We start from the raw sequence: 22,034 nt of genomic DNA on the forward strand, positions 1-22,034 counted from the left end.
TACCTTTTGCCCAATGTAACTGGAAAGCAGCAAAGCAGTTAAGCCTTGTAAATACACAAATGTTGTTATGAAATCTCCCACAGTATAAATTAGGCCTAAACGTTCTAGTTCCCTAATCTGAGAATATTTCTTCATAGGCTCTGTAGCACTTTGTCTCATTTAAAGCATTCGGCAGAAGGGCAAGTCGCTTGTTGGCCAACCTGCTTTGTTTCGACTGCCCTGGCAGCACTCGGAACTAAGGCACAGGACAGATTCCCAGCAGAGAGCTGTGCAGGGCTAGTAAAGGGAAAATGTAAACAAACTAATGAAATCAATACAAACAGCAGCAGCACGCTCTGTTACACATTCAATCCCTGATCTCCCAGCATGTAATGTGGGCATCCAGGCAGGCAGCAAGCCATGTTCTTTTCCTGAAACAAGACCACCTTGAGGCCAGCCTTGATGTCGTCGGTAAAGACCCTGCTGCCACCAACATCAGCAGTCGTCCCCTGATTGAAGTGTGCTTCTGCTCTGTCTGCTCACATTCATGTTCTGACCTCAGTGGGAGTTCTCTAGTAATAGGGCTCTAAGCGATGCACTCATTCCTGTGGCCATGCTTGGCATGGATTGGCCAAACACTAACTGTACCTTGGGTGCATTATATAGCTTTTTTTATTATGAGGTCTAGACATATTCTCCCATCCTGCAGCTCACTCCTATCCTGTGGCAGAGGGTTTTTATCTCCAAAGCAATGCTCTTTTGTTTACTAAGAGCTGTCATTTTTCATTCTTCAGTATAACTCTCTGCTTCTGCATTCTTTATCGTGTGGTTTGTAGCACATATTGTAGCCCCAAGTAATAATGTCAATATACTTGTTCATAGTCCATCTAAGCTTTCCAATGTATCTTCTGTGGTCCTGTGAAATATTTCAGGAGCTCAGTTGAAATAAACTGCCACAGAGAGAATAAAATGCCAGTGGCAGACACATTTAACTGCAGTGAGACAACCAGCCCAATCAATGATTTCTTCAATCTTAAAGCACATTTTGGGCCTGCTCTTGCTCACACTACTGCCAGTGAATGTTTTACCATTGTGTTTGAAGGGTGCGGAATCGACTCCTTTTTCTAACCGTCCTAGAAAGTCCCTTTTATAAGTCTTCACTCAGTGATACTGACATTCTCCATGGCTGGTGTGTTACTAGTTTAACATTGTCCCTGAGTTTCCTGTGAGGAGCAATATACCAAACCTTTGCATGACAGTACCCCCTTCCAAATAAGTCACAACATATAAACAGCAAGCAACACTCCTGAGACCATAACAAAGTTTCTGGTGTGCTGTTGCAGAGCCAGAAAGAAACAGATAACAGAGTCTGAATTGTTAAGTAGCCACAGCTCCAACTGCTGTCAATGGGAGTCGGGCATGCCCAGCCCCTTGGGAAAAAAGCAGTGAATATTTGGACAGTGTTTGTGCTGCTTTTTTGCTTAGAACGGAGAACGTGTTCTCAGAAACTAATGACTGTGACTGATCTCCAACTATTGCTTATTTTCTGGGAACTGGAAGAAAAGTGTAATTTTTGGGGAGGTGCTTTTATTGGTTTTGTATTTTAAGGACATTGGAAGTTGGGAGCACATGTTAAACCCTGTGAGACCTTCACATACAAATGGAGAGTGCCTGAAAACGTAGGCCCAACCACCAGCGATCCACCATGCCTGACTTACCTGTACTACTCAGCATCTGATCCAGTCATGGACACCAACTCTGGCCTTGTAGGACCTTTGATAGTTTGTAGAAAGAACACTTTGAATCGTGATGGAACACAGGTACTAAATGTGACGTGTTTACCTATCCTGAATGGCATGATTTGGTGATCTGGAGAAGTTCACATCCAGGTCTGAATTGCACAACATGGGCTCAGCCCAATTAATAAAATATTTGAAAGGGTAAACAAATTTCATTATTAAGAGTGGAAGCTCATCAGTGGAAGTCAGGAAGAAATTGGCAATGCCCGCTAAGCCAAGTGTGTTATAGTCGTATCTTTGTTTTTTCCATTTTCCCTGAGGCATTACATTTCTCATACAGACTAGAGCTGGACCTAAGCTATGAAGTTCTGATCAGACTCTGAATTTCCCCATATACAAAGTTTGGATCCAGATCCACATCTGAACATCGTCATAGTTCCTGGGTGTTCAGATCAGGGGCTTTGGTGTGTGCCGGTCTCTGTGGGTCTCTGTGTACCGATTAATATGTAATTCAGATAGCGTGGTGGTGAGTGCGGTATAAGAAGCTATACAGACTAAAGTAGAACGTGAGCCCTCAATCTGGGGGTCATGAACAAGTCTCATGGAGTCATGAACAACCTGCCTTTCTTTATGGCTGAGTGGAAAAGGTCCTGGTGTGGCATGGGGTGCCGGTATGGAGAAGGTAGAGAATGACTGAAGCAGAGTATTTATTTTGCTGTCATGAAGTTCATGAGAAAAGTCTTTACATGTGTAATTCTGCAGGCACCTTTCGTGTTAACGCATTTGCTTCCTCCCTGACTGTAGAAAGGAATAGACAAGGAATTTTATCTGCTCTTCACAGTCTTTGATGAGAATCTCAGCTGGTATCTTGACAAAAATATTAAGGTGTTTACTGGGGACCCCTCAAAGGTAAACAATGAAGATGAGGATTTCCAGGAATCCAACAAAATGCACGGTATGGAATCTATAAATAAGACTTTCCAGAGATATTTAAGCAGATGAATAGTGAATGTGTAAGACTTACCAATTTTTGTCATCATTCGTCGCTGCGGTTACAATGCTTTTCTTTGTGAGGGAATGTGGTCTGGGATTGGCTATTGTGATTTAGGGCCGGATTCTGATTCCCGAACTCTCACTGAATAGTACTTTGCTCCCATTGCAGTAAATAAGACTACATCTCATTCTGCATCTCCGCATGTGTATGGGGATCAGAATCTGGCTCTTAGTCAGAGTGTCTTGGTCCCATCAGGATAGTGCCTGACTAGCTGTGTGACCTGGATCAACTCACTTAACCTCTCTGTGCCTCAGTTTCCCTGTCTGTAAAATGAAAATAATCTATTACACCTATGCAGTCAACTGCTCATGTTACATCAGTTTAATTATAAAGGAAATATTGTGAAATACTATGCATGTGGTGTCTTTCAGTATCACATACTTTAGATTAATTATGCCTGTCTTCATTCATTTCCTATAAACTCAGAATTGGGTTTGTTCAGATGATTATATTTAATTCTTACAGTATGAGGCAGTATCTCTTAATAGTTCCTTATGCTGACATGGACAAAAAGTACCAAGTATTGCAGAGTGCTTTACAAACCTTACTGAAGTTAGCTCCACAACACCTCTGGGAAATAAAGAGGGATTACTATCTTAATTATATAAAAATGGAAATTGAGGCCAAGTATGGTTAAGTGACTTGGTCTATGTAACATGAGAAGGCTGAGTCACAGCTGAGACTATAATCTAGGTCTCCTTATGCCCACTCCTTTGCCTTAACCATGAGTGCATTGGCGCTTCTAATTTATAGGGTTGCTGTGAGGCTTAATTAATGTTAGGAAAGCACTTTGAAATGCTTGGATGAAAGCTGCCATTGCAGTGTAAAGAATTAAGAGATCCCATTTCACAGACTAAGAATGAAATCTAACAGTAGGTCAGATACCCAGACAGGGGTTTATAGGAACAGCATTAAGGCAATTAATCTTCTGTACTTGTTGTTGATAGATACCACCTGTGCAGTGCTTCACTTAATTAATTAATGTGACCTACTCAGTCAGAGTTCCCTGGTTAGACATGCTAGCAGAGTATTTGCAGAATTATGACATATCTTACTAACTGGACTGTCTTCTCCTTCAGCTGTAAATGGCTACTTGTTCGGTAATCTGCCAGGATTGGTGATGTGCAAGGATGACAACGTTTCTTGGCATATGATTGGCTTAGGTACCTTCACGGACATGCATGGAGTTCATTTCCAAGGAAACACCATCCATTTGAGCGGGACGACAAGGGATACTCTGGCCTTGTTTCCCCACTCGTCGGGGACAGCGCTCATGCAGCCAGACCACGTGGGTATGTTTTTGAATTTATCTCAATGTTGCTCTGTTTAGAGGAATCAAACCGCTTGATTATCACTTATGTTAAGGCCCATTTACACTTCTCTGGCAATGGGAAGGGGTCATTACGTGCATGTGAATCTAGGAGCCTTACTTCCGGCCAAAGTTCTTTATTGCTAAGATGCTAGAATTCAGGTAAGTATGTACACCAAGGAACAAAAGACAGCACCCCCACATTGATGGGCATGGGACAGACTGACAGGCAGGCAGAGAGGATCATCATAAAAGGTTCCATAACTCTAAATACAGCATTTTGATTAAAGGTAAAATTCACCCCCATGAACAAGGCCAGCACGACTTAAGATCTGTAGTGACGTCTAAGGTGGGACTGAAGTGAGGCATAGCCTTGAGCGTCTGTACTGGGCTCCATTTCACCTAGAGAGTGTGCATAAAAGATGTTCCCATTTCTCCATTAATCATCCAGTGATGTGATTTCAAAATTAATATGGGACAAATCCTGCCCTGAGAGAGGCTTTGCAAACATTAGGGTCCAGTGTTGTTTTCCTTTACACTGGTGTAACTCCAGTGGAGTTGTTAGTTTTGCAACAGTGTAGCTGAGAGAAGAATTTGGCCAGAGCATTTAACAAACACCTGCACTGTGAGCTAGGGGTGTAATTCCCCGGCTCATGTACACACAATTGTGCCAGCTCTCATACCCGCCAGTTTCAGGAGGGTCTGTACTCTCCGTGGCTCAGCTGTGCCGGCTCTGCCTCTACCATGGCTACACTGCTATTTAGATGAGCTCTCATGAGTATGTGTAGATGAGCACCGGAATCACACCCCTAGCTCATAGAATCATAGGGCTGGAAGGGACCTCAAAAGGTCTTCTAGTCCAGTCCCCTGCACTAAGGCAGGACTAAGTATTATCTAAACCATCCCTGACAGGTGATTGACTAACCTGTTCTTAAAAACCTCCAATGATGGAGATTCGAAACCTCCCTAGGTAGTTTATTCAAGTGCTTAACTAAAACACAGCTCTTGCTGTGAGCAGGATTCAAAGCTGAGCAGGGAAACCCCACTGGATTTCAGTTCCAATGCCTTAACTGCTATAGCTATAACTGTGTAGCTATAGTGTAGACATAGCCGATGTGACATCAATGGGAGTTATGTATGTTTATTAGCAAGCTGGATTTGGTCCATTGTGTGATGAGTATAAGTATGGACTAGAAAGAAAATTCTGTTCCAGCATGCATCCTATGCAATGCTATCATCTACAATGGAATTACAGAGTATAAATCAGGCCAGAATTTGGGCATCTGAACAAACAATCTGCCTTTCGCTTGATCCTGCACTAACAAGAAGCTGGAGTGAATGGCTTAATGGATTTTTTTCAGTCTTTAACATCTGTGATTCATCTTAATTAAAGAATGTTTTAATTCTCCATAACCTTTGCTTTATAAGCAGTAGGGAGGGATTGGAATCTAGTATGTAGAGTAAGGTACTGAGAGTTAGTACTCTACTTCTACTTCTGGCTCGACCACTGAGCCACTGAGTTGGTCTTGAATACATCACTTAACTTCTCTGTGCGTCAGCTTGCCCAGCAACAAATGGATCTGAAAACATTTACCTACCTCACATGGGTATTGCAAGATGTAATTATTCAGAGCCAGATTGTGGTCAGCCTCTGCTTGGGTGCACAAGAAGGAGGATACAAGAAGCCTTGCCCATCTTTCACACATTTTATGGGAAGCCACCACTGTCCTTGTAAGCCCTGAGAGCAAAAGCTGCTCAGACCTAGGCCCCTGTGGGTGGGAACCTCTCTAGGAAGGACAAAGAGGAGTCATGGCTTCAACTAATTCTCTTTGCACTTGCCAGTAGGAATGATCAACTGCTGCACCCTCCTATTTAGTATAGGCTCAAGCATTCATTCCTTATTCATGCTGGTGAATACGTGGATGGCACAACAGGCCCCTATGTATTGCAGTAATTCCCAGTCAGATCAGGGCCCATTTTGCCAGGTACTGTACAAACACCTAGTAAGAGTCGTCCCTTCCCTGAAGAGTTTACGCTCTAAGGGCTAGTCTATATTAGAAGCACTACAACAGCGCAGCTGCATTGAAGACACTCCCTGCTGACAGGAGAGAGCTCTTCCGTCAGCATAATAAAACCACCTCGGTGAGAGCAGTAGCTATGTCTGTGGGAGAAACTCTCCTGCTGACTTAGCGCTGTCCACACCAGCGCTAAGGTCAGTGTCATTGATGTCGCTCGGGGTGGCTTATTCACACTGCTGAGCAACGTAAGTTATACTAACATAACCTGTAGTGTAGACAAGCCCTGAGGAATGGCACAACAGCTGTGCTCTCAGGAGCTCTGGGAGTCATTGTGGCACAGTGCCTTCCAGAACGTTCCCTGGAGCAAGACTGCTCTGCCCTAGCCACTCTTCTGGGCTGGGCCTTCACAGTGCAATCTGTCTGTTAATACAAGTATTGATGTTTGCAAAGCACTTTGAGACTCTTCGATAAAAGGGTGCTATGTTCTTGTTCCTAACTTTACTATTTGATCAATGATTTCACAGCTGCACAGTTGATCAGGTAATAACATTAAAGCTCTGGCACTGGATAGGTGCCTAAAACACAAGCCAACGTCAGCAGAAGCTGAACGCCAACTAAAATGGAGCCGAAACTTCTAAGCAAGAGTCCATTATCTCTCAGCAAAGTGGTGTTCAGCAGCCTGCAATTGGATTTGCTGCCCGATCCCACCTAACAAAGTGGGTAGGATGCCCTACTATCCCCGTTATATTCTTTGAAGGAATATCTGCAGGAAAAGAAATGGCACTGTAGTATTAGAAAAATGATGTTACTCCTGAAACTCTGCAGTTGGAAGTGTGATACCCATAGATAACACAGCTACCTGGATGGTACTTAAGGGTAGTGAGGGTTTGCTGGCCAGCTCATTTCTAAAGGCCAGCCATCTTATTGACAGTTGACCATAAATCAGTACTCCCTCAGCTAAGAGAGCTTATCCAGGTTTAAATGAGAAAAAATCAAGGATAATGTTTAGGGATTTCTAGAGACGATTATGTCAGCTCTTATGAGGTAGCAAAGTTACTTGCTTTCTCATGGATACATTTATGTCAGTGGTCACGTTTTGGTCATTACATACCAGTGAATGAATGCTCCCATTGATCCTGAAAAGACTTACATTGCAGGATCAAGACCATAGTTTGTAAATGGCAAAAGGAGAAAAGTGGTGTATGTCCATTTCACTGAATGTCCTGAAAACCACATGGGCGTACAGCTGCACCTGCTTATCTCAGTGGGGCTCTGTGTGAGAACAAGTGTCTGGCTGCATGGCTCTCAGTGCGAAAGCAGATCTAGTTTGCTGTGGGGACAGGTTACTAAAGTATGAGGAATGGGGTTTTATCTTTAATACTGTCATTTTATCCTTTATGTAAATTCCCAGTGCTTTCCCTTGCAGGCATTTTTAAAGTGGTTTGCAGAACATTTGATCACTTTGTGGCTGGAATGAAACAGATGTATGAAGTGAATAGGTGTAGCAGTACAGCTCGCCCGGGGCAGCCCTATGGAACCATGAGAACATATTACGTTGCTGCGGAAGAACTGGAATGGGATTATGCACCTAATAAGACCTGGGCTCTGAGTGGCAAAGATGCAAGGTACTGAAGTCCAATTAACAGCAAACTGTATTCATGGGTATTCATACATGCTCTTATGGCAAAACCTAAATGTGTTTTGGGTTTCAGAAAAGCTAGCTAATACTTTTGGAATGTGTTAGATGTTTGCTAAAGCAGGTATTTTCTGCAAAGAAATTATAATATGTTTATTTCTTACTGAATAATGTGGTTTCTGGGTAAAAATTTCAAAAGTGCTTAAGTGACTTAAGAACCTAGGTCTCATTGAAAGTCAGAGGCATGGAGGCTCCTAAGACCCAGATCATCAAAGGGAATTAAGTGCCTAGCTTCTCTCCTCAAAGGAATGAGGCGCCTAGCTCCCACAGGAGTCAGGCACCTACATTACTTTTGAAAATGGGACTCGGTCTCCTAATTCAGCTAGGCACTTTTGAAAATGTTGTTCTATATTTTTAGATTTTAAATTACAGCTCGGTTCTCTGGCTGACATTCCCCTGTGAGCTGGTGCTGCTGAGGTTTTGGATTCCAAGGCAATGTTTTGGCCTTGGATTTCTCTTTCCAATGCCCTTTCCCCTGCTTCCTGAGCCCTTTCTGTTGGGCTACAGATAGATAAACACAGACCAAAGGGTGTAACAGTGGCATCTGGTGGCTAAATAGGATATCATCACTTTGAGTTTAATACTGTAGTGCGTTATAACTTGGGGTTGGGACACAGCGTTCAGATCCTTATCTGAACTTTCCCAAAATGTGGGGCTGAAGTAGCAAAGGGGTGGATCCAGGGTATTGTTTCACCCCATTATAGGGACAGCACCAGCCTGAACTCTAGTTATTGAAAAGGAGTACTTGTGGCACCTTAGAGACTAACAAATTTATTTGAGCATAAGCTTTCGTGAGCTACAGCTCACTTCAACGGATGCATTCAGTGGAAAATACAGTGGGGAAATAATATCTTTTACTGGTCCACCCACCTTGTCTCTCCATTTTTTCTTATATTTAGGGATAAGAAAAGTATTTACCTTTTCCACAAACTTTAAAAAAAAAATTATTTTTGAGCTAGTTTTGCCAGCAATAAGTATTTTGCTTTACCCAGTTCTTTATATTCTTGGACAGATAAGTTAGTCTGCCACAGGACTAGAACTACAAAGTACGAGAATTCAGGCAAATCTGATGATTTTACTGGCTCATTTAAGGCCTGATTCAGTTACCATTATAGTTAATAGAAGGACTCCTGTTGACATCAGGTGGCTTTGGATCAGGACCTTAGAGCTCGATCCTGCAAGATTCTGAGCACTCTCAACTCCCAATTAAGTCTGAGTCACTCAGCCACTGCTAGGAACAAGACCTTATTGAAGATGAAGTAGCTCAGGTCTATGGAAAATCAACCCCTGGTTGCAGCACAGTAGCCCCCCACATAGTTAAAACACAGTTTGGGCTTCCAGTATAGCCACAGCCAAGCCATTTTTTTAACTGTTCTCCTGAACTGTGCTGTTCTAGGGAAACTTGGACTCTGCAAGGAATTTCTGAGGCATCTATGTGCAGTGCCCATTTACTTCCAAGCCTCCAAAGAACATAAGGGAGTTTGAACCTGGCAACTTCAAAAAGACAAATCACTTCAGAAATATGTGCCAGTCTGGCAAAATGTACCCGTTTAAAAAAAAAAAAAAAAGTGAGGAGTACAAAGGAGCCAACAAAGATAGATTTATTGAGAACCATTGGCAGTATGTCATGTAACCGTGTGGAAGAATCCCAGAAAGAGGCACTTTCTCCTAACAAGGAATTTGATTAAAACAATGTCCGCTCCACCCTTGGCACATGTGAGCCAACCTAGAGACTCCCCTCCCAGAGTGCGCCTTGAAGGTGACATTGTAATGAAAGGCCAATGCTCCCTAATCCAGTTTGTTTTTGAGTGCCCCCTACTGACCAATCCACTCTTTTTCTAGTGTGTAGTCCAAGATGCTGGGTTGGGGTGGGGGAGAGAAGCAGTGTGATTATGTAAACCTGGAGTAGGAGGACTAGATGATTGGTATTCCCAAAAGGAGAATCTCATACATACTGGCATTATGGTCAGAGCCAGAAATGTGTAACATATGTTAAAACGCGTCAGTGGCTAGTGTGTATCACTGCCCTCTTATGGATAGAATCAGAACTGCTCATTGTGTGTGTGTCAGGCTCCAATACTGGTTTTGACTGGCCATATTTCGTTTAGGTAAAGCTACTGCAGTAAAAGGCTCTGAGTTATCACCTTACTGTTGCTGTTAAGCCCAAATGGTCACAGTGATGAATATGAAGGTATTCACACATCTGTCACACGTAAGATGTAAAAGCCTTAAACTGAATGCTAAAGAGGTATTCCCCAGCAAGTAGTAATAAAGCAAATCTTTCATTAGCACTTTAGATAGTTAAATAGTTTTGCACTTTTAACTTTTGTCTTTTTTAATTTGCAGTTACGGGAAAATTTTTGTAAGCCCAGGTGAAGATCGGATTGGTTCAAAATACAAGAAGGTGGTTTACAGAGAGTATACAAATGGAGGATTTACAGAGCACAAAGTGAGATCAGCTCACGAGGAACACTTAGCAATCCTAGGCGAGTAGCTCTTATAACTCACAAAGTATACCAAATGCAAGAGAGCATCTCTTTCCAAAACCAGACAGGCTGTGTCAGTTTTATTGTAGAAGGAAACGATGAACACTTGGATCGGTCCCAGATTTTTCAGTGGTTTTTCACACAATTTTGCACAGATTTGAATGATAGAATCATAGAATATCAGGGTTGGAAGGGACCTCAGGAGGTCATCTCGTCCAACCCCCTGCTCAAAGCAGGACCAATCCCCAACTAAATCATCCCAGCCAGGGCTTTGTCAAGCCTGACCGTAAAAACCTCAAAGGAAGGAGATTCCACCACCTCCCTAGATAACGCATTCCAATGCTTCACCACCCTCTTAGTGAGAGAGTTTTTCCTAATATCCAACCTAAACCTCCCCCTCTGCAACTTGAGACCATTACTCCTTGTTCTGTCATCTGCTACCACTGAGAACAGTCTCGATCCATCCTCTTTGGAACCCCCTTTCAGGTAGTTGAAAGCAGCTATCAAATCCCCCCTCATTCTTCTCTTCTGCAGACTAAATAATCCCAGTTTCATAAATCATGTGTTCCAGTCCCCTAATAATTTTTGTTGTCCTCCGCTGGACGCTTTCCAGTTTTTCCACATCCTTCTTGTAGTGTGGGGCCCAAAACTGGACACACTACTCCAGATGAGGCCTCACCAATGTCGAATAGAGGGGAACGATCACGTGATTGTAAAAAGGTATTGTCAAACAGGAAGCAGTTTGTTGGAAGTATGTAGCACATATAAGAGTGCCAGGTTTAAGATTTACCTATCCCTTTAAAGATTGAAGATATGCTGAACAGGTCAATGGGAGCAGGGTGTGGTTGCAACAAAAGAGTGTGGTGTGCTCCGAATTTGGACTCAGCCACAATTTGGGCACGTGCAGATTGTGTGGGGGGTGTTTTTTGGGTGCTAAATTTAATAAAACTATCCCAGGGCCTGTCCCTGGTAACAAGTTCATCCAGCTAGGATGGACAAACAGACATTTCCGGCATCCACCTTAGCTTCATATGCACAGTGGTTTTTTTGCGATGTTCTTGTGGGCAGGCAGGTTGGACTGGATGTTAGGTGTTTGGATTGGGATTAGGGGTTGGAGAATTGGAAATGTTACCTGAGTCCTATGGAATGATCATCACCTCCTGTGATTTAGGGGTGGGGCTAGAGCTGGTCATAAAATGCTATGGATTTTCTGTGAACATTTTTGAAAGTAATGAAAACAATTCCTTTTTTTTTTTAAAAGGTTCATGGAAACTTTCCTTTTTTCCCCAAAGAAAAACTGAAAACCAGAAATAGGTTTGAATTATTAAACCATGAGAAATAATCAGTTTTCAGTTTCTGAAAAATTTTTCATTAACATTTTCATTTGTTTAAAAAATCCCCAAAGCCCCCCTCTCCCCCCCAACCATTTCTCACTGGAAAAAAAATTGACTTTTGACTGGCCATATTTGGGATACCCCATATCTGCTGGGGTTAGGGACCTGTTTTGATGGTCTGTCCTTGGAGGCTAATGGAATCTGAGCATTTCTGATGGGCTCTGAGGGAGAATATTGTTTCCCTAAGGCCATGTCTACACTACCATTTATGTTGGCAAAACTTATGTTGCTCAGGGGTGTGGTTTAATTATGTTGACAGGAGAGCTCTCTCCTGTTGGCATAGGGCGGCTACACGAGAGATCTTACAGCTGCATCGGTACACCTGTGCTGCTGAAAGGTCTCTAGTATAGACATAGCCTATGAAATGATTGTTCATCCTTAACTACCTGTTAGCACTCCTCTTTACAGCTTTGGTCTCTCAGCATTTCGCATGTGGATTTACACTGATTTCTCTTTACTTTCATTATGAGCAGCAGTGACAAGTCTAGGGTGACCAGATGTCCCAATTTTATAGGGACAGTCCCAATATTTGGGGCTTTTTCTTATATGGGCACCTATTACCCCCCACACTCTGTCCCGATTTTTCATACTTGCTGTCTGGTCACCCTAGACATGTCACAAAAGTAAGCTTCCAAGTTAAACACTAGCAAATTCTACAACTTGTAAAAAATATTATTAAATATCCATTTCTGAGCTGACTTCTGGACAAACTCCAGTTTTCTTTATTTTAAAAGAGCAACATTAGTCACCATAGTGTGTTGTTTTCATTTAGGGCCCTTAATCCATGCAGAGGTTGGTGACTCCATACTGGTTATATTTAAGAATAAAGCTAACAGGCCCTATTCAATAACTGCACATGGCATAGAGGAAGTGGGTAGTGGAGAAAGACCTGGAACGCTAATCACTATGCCTGGTAAGTATGATCATTTATTCTTGAGCAACAGAATAAGCTCCTTAAATCTTATATGAAGAAATCATTTTAAAAATCAAATGACATTCCTTTTTTCAAACTTTCTGACACCTACACATATTTTTGGGCACAGTAAATTCTAGATTTATCTGTCTATGTGTCTGTCTAGCTAGGTTCTTATTCTTAGTAGGCTCTAGATTGTGTAAGCTTGTTAGGGCAGGGACTTTGTCTTCACTTGTTTCTGAGACACTTCTGGACACTCAGAAAAAATAATTAATACTACCAATGGCTCAGACTCTAAAATTAGGTGCCTAAACATAGATTTAGCAACTTTACTTTAGGCACACAGAACTAAAAATTCTACCCAATAAAAACAATAGATATCAGGCTCGAGCAGAAGAGATCTCTTGAACATATGGGAATTGGTATACAATATATTTCCGTTTTCGTTTGATCCCATGCTCAGGCAAACTCAAACTGAAATCAATAAGGGCCTGATCCAACTCCCACTGAAATCAATAGGAGTCTTTCCATTTACTTAAACAGGAATCCGATCAGGGCCTAAGGGCCTAATCCATAGCAAAGCCAACAGAAAGACTTCCCATTGACCTAAGTGCATTTTGGATTAGGCCCAAAGCCACAAGGAGTTTTGCCTAGGTAAAGGCTGCAAAATCAAGATCAGTAATACTGCCCAAACGTGATGTTTACCTGAAAGAAGGGGTTACAATTGGCATTTTATGTGATATATGGAAACAGTGATGTAATTTAGTAGGCCAAACTCTGAATAGGCAGAAGCAGGCCCAAATTAACTGGAGTCAGTAGAGTTTATACCTGTGCTGCATTTGGCCAAAGGCTGAGATTTTAATAACTTAAAAAAAAAATCAAGGAATTCAGAGTTAAGGTTTCCAACAACATTAACTCTGCTTTTTTGTGCATCAACATTACAAATGGAACCTTCCTTCAGAGTTGGCTAAAAAAGCTTATGCAGAACCGTTTTCCACCGGAAAATTCAGTTCCATCAAAACTGAAATCATGTTGATTTTGCTAAAATTTTGTTTCAGAAAAAAAATTGGAGGGGGAAAAGTTCCAGGATGTTTCAACATTTTCATAATGAAATGTTTCAATTTTTTGTTTTGAAACCATTTGCTATTTCAGTCTTTTAAACGGTGTATTATATATTATAATATAATAATAAAAGTTGAAGTTGAAACTAAACTACACGTTTTGATCAATGTGATTCTCCCCCCCCAGAATTTTCTTTCATGGAGAATTGTGAAATTTTGATGTGTTGTTCGAAATCAAAACAAAAACAAATTCTGAAATCTCAAAATCCTTCACAGAATGGAATTTCTATCTTTCACACAGCTGACAAAAATGCATATAATACAGAGGTTCCAAATGCTGCATGTTTATTATTTAATACATTGCAGCTCCTTTGTATGATTCCTTTGTGTTCTGTTATTTGCTAGATAGTATATACGTTGTCCAGCATTGCAGTGTTATAATGATAGACCTTGTTGTAATGCCTGTAATGGGCACACTGGGGTCAGGTTACAGTAAAGTTGTAGGAAAGGTAACCCTGATTTTCATGACTGTTAGATGATTAAAATCTCAGCCTGAACTTTGCATTCAGATTAAGGTGACCAGATAGCAAGTGTGAAAAATCTGGACAGGGGGTGGGAGGTAATAGATGCCTACATCAGAAAAGGCCCTGAATATTGGGACTGTCCCTGTAAAATCAGGACATATGGTCACCCTAATTCAGATCACCACACTCTGATTTTTCAAAAACAAAGAAAATTAAAGAAAATTAGCCTAGAGCTAAATGTCTAAAAAGAGTCTAAAATGCCCATCACTTTAATCTATGGAGCAGGGGACATGCCTCTTGAAGTGTATGGTTGCAGGGTCCTCCCTTCACGTCTTTCCTTGACTCTTGTCGGTGAAAGGATATTGGGGGGGGGGGAGAACTACAGAGAGAGGCAATATCCTTTATAGCCACTTTTCCCCTTGTCTCTGTCTTTCCATTGGTTTGGTTCCCCATGACAGTGGGGGAGCACAGGGGTCTGCAGTCATTCCTAATTACCTATTTCCCTGTGATTCTTAACCCTTTTGCAGTGTAACCCTTCTGCCAGATGGATTCGGCAGAAACAAGGGCCAGGTTCAATATCTAGGGTTCCTCTTAACAATACAAAGCAGAACCTGCTCAAGCCCCTATCCGGTTATCTGGGAAAACTTAACACCACCCATGGGTGCTTCCAGGACGCAATACTTTCCCTCTTCCAAGCACTGAGTCTGTATATGTCAGAAGAGAACTTTTAATAAAAGGGAAAGGAAACCAAACATTAGTTTGGGAAAACATCACAACCACATTCAAAAGCATGCAGCTCTAAGCAAAAACCCGACCCCATAGTGTGTTGGGCACGTGTCCTTTGCCTCAGTTTCCCACCCTCCGGTGGGAAAGTCTAACACATCACTCTCCTCTACCCCACTCACAGTTGGCTGGCCTTGGTTAGCGAAGACCCACTGGAGATGGGGAAGGTTAATTGGTCACTAGAACTCTTTGGGCAGAGTCATACCACCAAATACAAACAACTGTCCCCACTCCCTCCCTCCTGGCTAGGATTTGGCATTTCTACCCTCTACTTAGCATGTGAGGTTCAGTTTAGGGTGACTCCCTCAATCAGGGTAGGCTAAGCACAGTTCAGCTGCCCTTTACCCATACAGTAAGGGTAACAATATTTTACTACCTCTGTACTCATTGCTAAAATGATTTGTAACCCAGCACCAGACAAAAGTGATCATTTTGGCAAAGCTGCGCCATCATGCTGAGGACCTAGGCAGAGTCAGCATAGAACCTGTGCAAACACGGACTGTTCCTGAAGTCTTTTTTCCCAGCTCATCGTTAGATGTCAGGAGAGCGCTCACGCAGACCCTGCTTGCAGCAGTAAAGACTGGCTCACATCATTTCTACCCCGTGCATTGTACTGACATGCATATGGCTGCATTGTCCCAAACAGTATCCGTTAAAACTTGTTGACTTTTAATTTGGTCTCACTGTGGATGTTACCTGCTGTTCTGCACAGGCGACTTACCCACAGGCCATGTGAACTGAAGGGTTGCTGAACAACATTCTTGCACATGAGAAATAAATGTGGACTAGACTGTGCCTGGCCCTTGCAGAGGCGTGCAGGGCAGTGGAGGGAGGGGAGGATCTTGCATGGCCTGCATGGGTGACGGGCACAATCGTTCCTGAGCTCAGTGTAGCACAGAAACTCCTCACTCCGTAAGTCCCACAGCATCCCAAGTGGGGTGGGAAGGTAAGGAAAAAGAGGTGGATGAGGCAGGGCTATGGCCATGCCCTCCCTCCTCAACAGCCCACCCAGCAGGCTCATCCCAGGGAGAGGAATAATGCTGTGCCCCACAAAGACTGTAGTAGTGGCTGCACTTTGCCTGCCCATGTCCCGGGGGGGCAGAATGCTTGCCAGAGCACCTGTAGTTCCATGTCCTCTCCTAAGTCCAGGGTTGTGCCTTTAAAAGACTCCCTGGCCCTGCAATTCACAGTTCATAGAATCCTAGAATATATCCGGGTGGGAAGGGGCCTCAGGAGATCATCTAGTCCAACCCCCTGCTCAAAGCAGGACCAATCCCCAACTAAAGTTGCCAACTTTCACGCAGTCAATAAGCACCCCGACTTTCACAACAATTCAAAAATCAAGCGAATCCCATTTCAAAACCACGCCAAAACAAGCCAATCCCTAAATACTCCAACATTCTATGTGACTAGATTACCCCCTCCCCCCCGGCGTGCAGTCTGGGACTGTGGTGGGCCCGCTGTGCACCCCTGACTCTCTCCCCACCTTGTCCCTGCTTGCCCTTTGCCCCTGTTTGCGCCCCTTTTTCCCCTGCTTGCTAGGAACCGATTAAAAAAAACAAGAAGCAACAAGCTACAAACCAAACAAGCTACAAGCCAAAAACTAGCCAACAAGCAACTCACAAGCTAATTAAGCCAAAAACAAGCCCAATTTCTGCATTTTTTTTTTTGCAGGTTTGGCATGTCTGCCCTGCATAAGTAAATAAATCAATACGGTAATGAACAGCAAGGTTTTGTCCCATAAATTTAAAATAGTAGTGATAATGCAGCATTTGTGTGATATTCACAAAGGTCGGAGCCATATTTGAGAGTCACCATTTTTTAGTATACATTTATATTATAAAACAGTATATACAACTAAACATAATAGTAAATGGGGTTTCTGTTTGCCCATACCCTAAACACAGATATTATAAATAAATCTTGCCCATTTTAAACTTTAAAACCGTCCTTTGCTGTGATGCCTACTAATAATCTTGACGTTGTGGTGTGCTGAGACCACAGCCTAACATGCTGACCAGTACTCCCCCATCTCTCTACTGTATTAATATGTTGTCTCTTGTCTTATACATGGATTGTAAGCTCTCTGGGCCATGGGCCATCTTTTCATTCTGTATTTGTACAGCATCTAGCACAGTTAGGTCTTGGTCCATGACTGGAGCTCCTAGGCGCTGTGAAAACACAAATAGAAAATATTAATAAAAGCAGTAGTACACAAGGAAAATAATTAATCTGCTGTATTATTTTTTAAAATATAGAGAATTTAATGTGGTCACAACAGACAGTTCAGTCAAATTATTTTGTTTTGTAAAATCAGGGATCAACACACAACTGGAGACACTAATCTTATACTAATACAGTTCTTGATCATTTCATGCTACATAATCTTTATAAGAATCTTCCAGTTTGTCTCTAACCTCTAATAAAAAACAGAAATGTTTTCAGCATCGTTATCAGAGTTTATTTTCGTGGGCCTCAGCCTATTATAACACAGCTTCTCCTCAATGCATATGGTGCACATTTGGTTCTTTACATTTCTGATTATGAGACCGTAAGATCTGAATTCTATTTTAAAAACTCATAACATGCAACAGTTGTTGGTAAGAACATAAGAATGGCCATACTGGGTCAGACCAAAGGTCCATCCAGCCCAGTATCCTGTCTGCCAACAGTGGCCAATGCCAGGTGCCCCAGAGGGAATGAACCTAACAGGTAATGATCAAGTGATCTCTCTCCTGCCATCCATCTCCACCCTCTGACAAACAGAGGCTAGGGACAGCATTCCTTACCCATCCTGGCTAATAGCCATTAATGGACTTAACCTCCATGAATTTATCCAGTTCTCTTTTAAACCCTGTTATAGTCCTAGCCTTCACAACCTCCTCGGGCAAGGAGTTCCACAGGTTGACTGTGTGCTGTGTGAAGAGCTTCCTTTTATTTGTTTTAAACCTGCTGCCCGTTAATTTCATTTGGTGGCCCCTAGTTCTTATATTATGGGAACAAGTAAATAACTTTTCCTTATTCACTTTCTCCACACCACTCATGATTTTATATACCTCTATCATATACTCCCTAAGTCTCCTCTTTTCCCAGATGAAAAGTCCTAGTCTCTTTAATCTCTCCATGTGGGACCCATTCCAAATCCCTAATCATTTTAGTTGCCCTTCTCTGAACTTTTTCTAATGCCAGTATATATATTTTTGAGATGAGGAGACCACATCTATATGCAGTATTCAAGAAGTGGGAGTACCATGGGTTTATATAAGGGCAATAAGATATTCTCCGTCTTACTCTCTATCTCTTTTTTAATTATTCTTAACATCCTGTTCGCTTTTTTGACTGCCGCTGTACGCTGCGTGGACGTCTTCAGAGAACTAGCCTCGATGACTCCAAGATCTCTTTCCTGATTAGTTGTAGCTAAATTAGCCCCCATCATATTGTATGTATAGTTGGGGTTATTTTTTCCAATGTGCATTACTTTACATTTATCCACATTGAATTTCATTTACCATTTTGTTGCCCAATCACTTAGTTTTGTGAGATCTTTTTGAAGTTCTTCACAGTCTGCTTTGGTCTTAACTATCTTGAGCAGTTTAGTATCATCTGCAAACTTCGCCACTCACTGTTTACCCCTTTCTCCAGATCATTTATGAACAAGTTGAATGGGATTGGTCCCAGGACTGACCCATAGAAAACACCACTAGTTCCCCCTCTCCATTCTGAAAATTTACCATTTATTCCTACCCTTTCTTCCCTGTCTTTTAACCAGTTCTCAGTCCATGAAAGGATCTTCCCTCTTATCCCATGGCAACTTAATTTATGTAAGAGCCTTGGTGAGGAACCTTGTCAAAGGCTTTCTGGAAATCTAAGTACACCATGTCTACTGGATCCCCCTTGTCCACATGTTTGTTGACCCCTTCAAAGAACTCTAATAGATTAGTAAGATGTGATTTCCCTTTACAGAAACCATGTTGACTTTTGCCCAACAATTTATGTTCTTCTATGTGTCTGACAATTTTATTCTTTACTATTCTTTCAACTAATTTGCCAGGTACTGACGTTAGACTTACCGATCTGTAATTGCCGGGATCACCTCTAGAGCCCTTTTTAAATATTGATGTTATATTAGCTATCTTCCTGTCATTGGGTACAGAAGCTGATTTAAAGGACAGGTTACAAATCATAGTTAATAGTTCCGCAATTGCACATTTGAGTTCTTTCAGAACTCTTGGGTGAATGCCATCTGATCTTGGTGACTTGTTACTGTTAAGTTTCTCAATTAATTCCAAAACCTCCTCTAATGACACTTCAATCTGTGACAATTCCTCAGATTTGTCACCTACAAAACTAGTAAAACTGTTTTCTCTCTACTGTTTCAGGGGAAATAAATACATACAGATGGAATGTCCCAGAAAGGTCAGGTCCGGGTTCTTCTGATCCAAACTGCATCAGTTGGGTTTATTATTCAACAGTGAATTTTGTCAAGGTAACTGGGAAGTAGTAACTAAAGGTTGTTATTTTATGTATGGCTTCCTAAACTGGGGCTGGATCCTTTACTCACTACTTGTGTGAGGTATAAGGGGTAGCTGTGTTAGTCTGGATCCACAAAAACAATAAGGAGTCTGGTGGCACCTTAAAGATTAAAAGATTTATTTGGGCATAAGCTTTCGTGGGTAAAAAACCACTTCTTCAGATGCATGGAGTGAAAATTACAGATGCAGGCATTATTATACTGACACATGAAGAGAAGGGAGTTACCTCACAAGTGGAGAACCAATGTTGAGAGGGCAAATTCAATCACTCGAATAGCCACTCCCAGTCCCTAAACAGGCCCAAATTAATGGTATTAAATTTTCAAATGAATTTTAGTTCTGCTGTTTCTCTTTGAAGTCTGTTTCTGAAGTTTTTTTGTTCAAGTATAGCTACTTTCAAATCTGTTATAGAATGTCCAGGAAGATTGAAGTGTTCTCCTACTGGCTTTTCTATATTACCATTCCTGATGTCCGATTTGTGTCTATTTATTCTTTTACGTAGGGACTGTCTGGTTTGGCCAATGTACATGGCAGAGGGGCACTGCTGGCACATGATGGCATATATAACATTAGTAGACGTGCAGGTGAATGAGTCCCTGATGGTGTGGCTGATGTGGTTGGGTCCTCTGATGATGTTGCTGGAGTAGATATGGGGACAGAGTAGGCAACGAGATTTGCTACAGGGATTGGTTCCTGGGTTAGTGTTTCTGTGGTGTGGTGTGTAGTTGCTGGTGAGTATTTGCTTCAGGTTGGGGGGCTCTCTGTAAGTGAGGACTGGCCTGCCTCCCAAGGTCTGTGAGAGTGAGGGATCATTTTCCAGGGTAGGTTGTAGATCGTTGATAATGTGCTGGAGAGGTTTTAGCTGGGGGCTGTACGTGGTGGCCAGTGGTGTTCTGTTATTTTCCTTGTTGGTCCTGTGCTGTAGTAGGTGATTTCTGGGTACCCGTCTCGCTCTGTCAATCTGTTTACTCACTTCCCCAGGTGGGGATTGTAGTTTTAACAATGCTTGATAAAATAGCGGAACTAAAATTGATTTGCAAATTTAACACCATTAATTTGGGCCTGAATAGGGACTGGGAGTGGCTGGCTCATTACAAAAGCAGCTTTGCCTCTCCTGGAATTGACACCTCCTCATCTATTATTGGGAGTGGACTACATCCACCCTGATACTTGTGTGAGGACTACTGGCATGAGGAAGAGTTTAAAGGACTGGGTAATTCATGCTTTTGAAGATGACAGCTGATGAGTAAGGCTATGTTTTAGTCACAGGTATTTTTAGTAAAAGTCATGGACAGGTCACAGGCAGTAAACAAAAATTCATGGCCTGTGACCTATCCATGGCTTTTATTAAAAATACCTGAGACCAAAACTTGGGCAGGGGGCGGCGGGTGCTCAGGAGGGGAGGGTCTGGAGGTACCGTGGGTACTGGGGGGAGGCTGGAACATGGCCAAGGACCCCACTGGTGCTGGGTGGGAGGGTTGGGGGGGCTGGCAGGGGCTCCCCACCCGGCTCCGTGTCCCTGCAGTTCCTAGGCAGTGGAGGGGCGCAAGCGCCGGCTTCCACAGCTCCCATTGGCCGGGAGCTGCAGCCAATGGGAAATGCGGGCACAGGGCCTGTGGGCGCGGGCAGCGCACGGTGCAGAGCCCCGCCCTGGCCCTTCCGCCACCTAGGAGCTGCGGGGCCATGCCAGTGGGAGCCCTCCACCACAAGGTAAATGCCCCACTGCACCCTCCTGCCCCTAGCCCTGAGCCCCCTCCCACACACCCAAACTGCTGCTGCTGCAAAAGTCACCGAGGTCACGGAAAGTCATGGAATCCGTGACTTCCGTGACCTCTGTAACAGACTCGCAGCCTTACTGATGATGCATGAATAAGGCCAAATTCGTCCCCATGTACAGTCCATTGAAATCAGGGGAGTTACATCAGGGCTGAATTTGGTCCTTTTCAAGGAAAACTTTAGGGCAGTTTGGGTGGAGGTGGGACTTTGCTTTACTTCATGAAAATCTAAAACTTAGAAAGTCATTGTTACCATGTTAAACTTTTGAGTTGACTAAATACAGCAACAGACAGGCATAAATAGCACGCAGAATCATACGCGCTGACTTCTGCTCCTGCTGGGTAGGTGCTTGACCCACCCCTGCCCCTGGCCCCACCCCGACTCCACCCCTTCCATGAGGCCCTGCCCCCATTCCAACCCCTTCCCCAAAGTCCCCATCCCAACTCCGCCCCCTCCTTGCCCCTATTCCGACTCCTTCCCCAAATCCCTGTCCCAGCCCTGCCTCTTCCCCACTTCCTTCCCTGAGTGCACCACATTCCTGCTCCTCTCCCGGAGCAGCCAAACAGCTGTTTGGCGGCAGCTGGGCAGGAAGCGCTGGGAGGTAGGCGGAGAAGTGGGGATGCGGCGCGCTCAGGGAAGGAGGCAGAGGAGGAGGTGGGGCAGGGAGGAGGAGAGCTTGGCTGCCGGTGGGTGCAGAGCACCCACTAATTTTTCCCCATGGGTGCTCCAGCCCCAGAGCACCTATGGAGTCAGTGCCTATGCACAGAATA

At 43.1% G+C, this 22,034-nt stretch overlaps 1 protein-coding gene across 2 annotated transcripts in view; it reads left to right on the forward strand.

Moving 5' to 3' along the window:
* Positions 1-22,034, forward strand: part of HEPHL1 (hephaestin like 1) — a 64,140-nt gene that overhangs the window by 31,279 nt on the left and 10,827 nt on the right. For both annotated transcript variants that reach the window (XM_074956705.1, XM_074956710.1), the window contains exons 9-15: positions 1,588-1,799; positions 2,523-2,673; positions 3,852-4,064; positions 7,526-7,724; positions 10,142-10,281; positions 12,448-12,588; positions 19,336-19,442. In XM_074956705.1, the coding sequence (XP_074812806.1) occupies positions 1,588-1,799; positions 2,523-2,673; positions 3,852-4,064; positions 7,526-7,724; positions 10,142-10,281; positions 12,448-12,588; positions 19,336-19,442 (1,163 nt within the window). The remainder of the gene's footprint in view (positions 1-1,587; positions 1,800-2,522; positions 2,674-3,851; positions 4,065-7,525; positions 7,725-10,141; positions 10,282-12,447; positions 12,589-19,335; positions 19,443-22,034) is intronic.

This window comes from Natator depressus, chromosome 1 (assembly GCF_965152275.1).
Source record: "Natator depressus isolate rNatDep1 chromosome 1, rNatDep2.hap1, whole genome shotgun sequence".
NCBI classification, from domain to species: Eukaryota; Metazoa; Chordata; order Testudines; family Cheloniidae; genus Natator; species Natator depressus.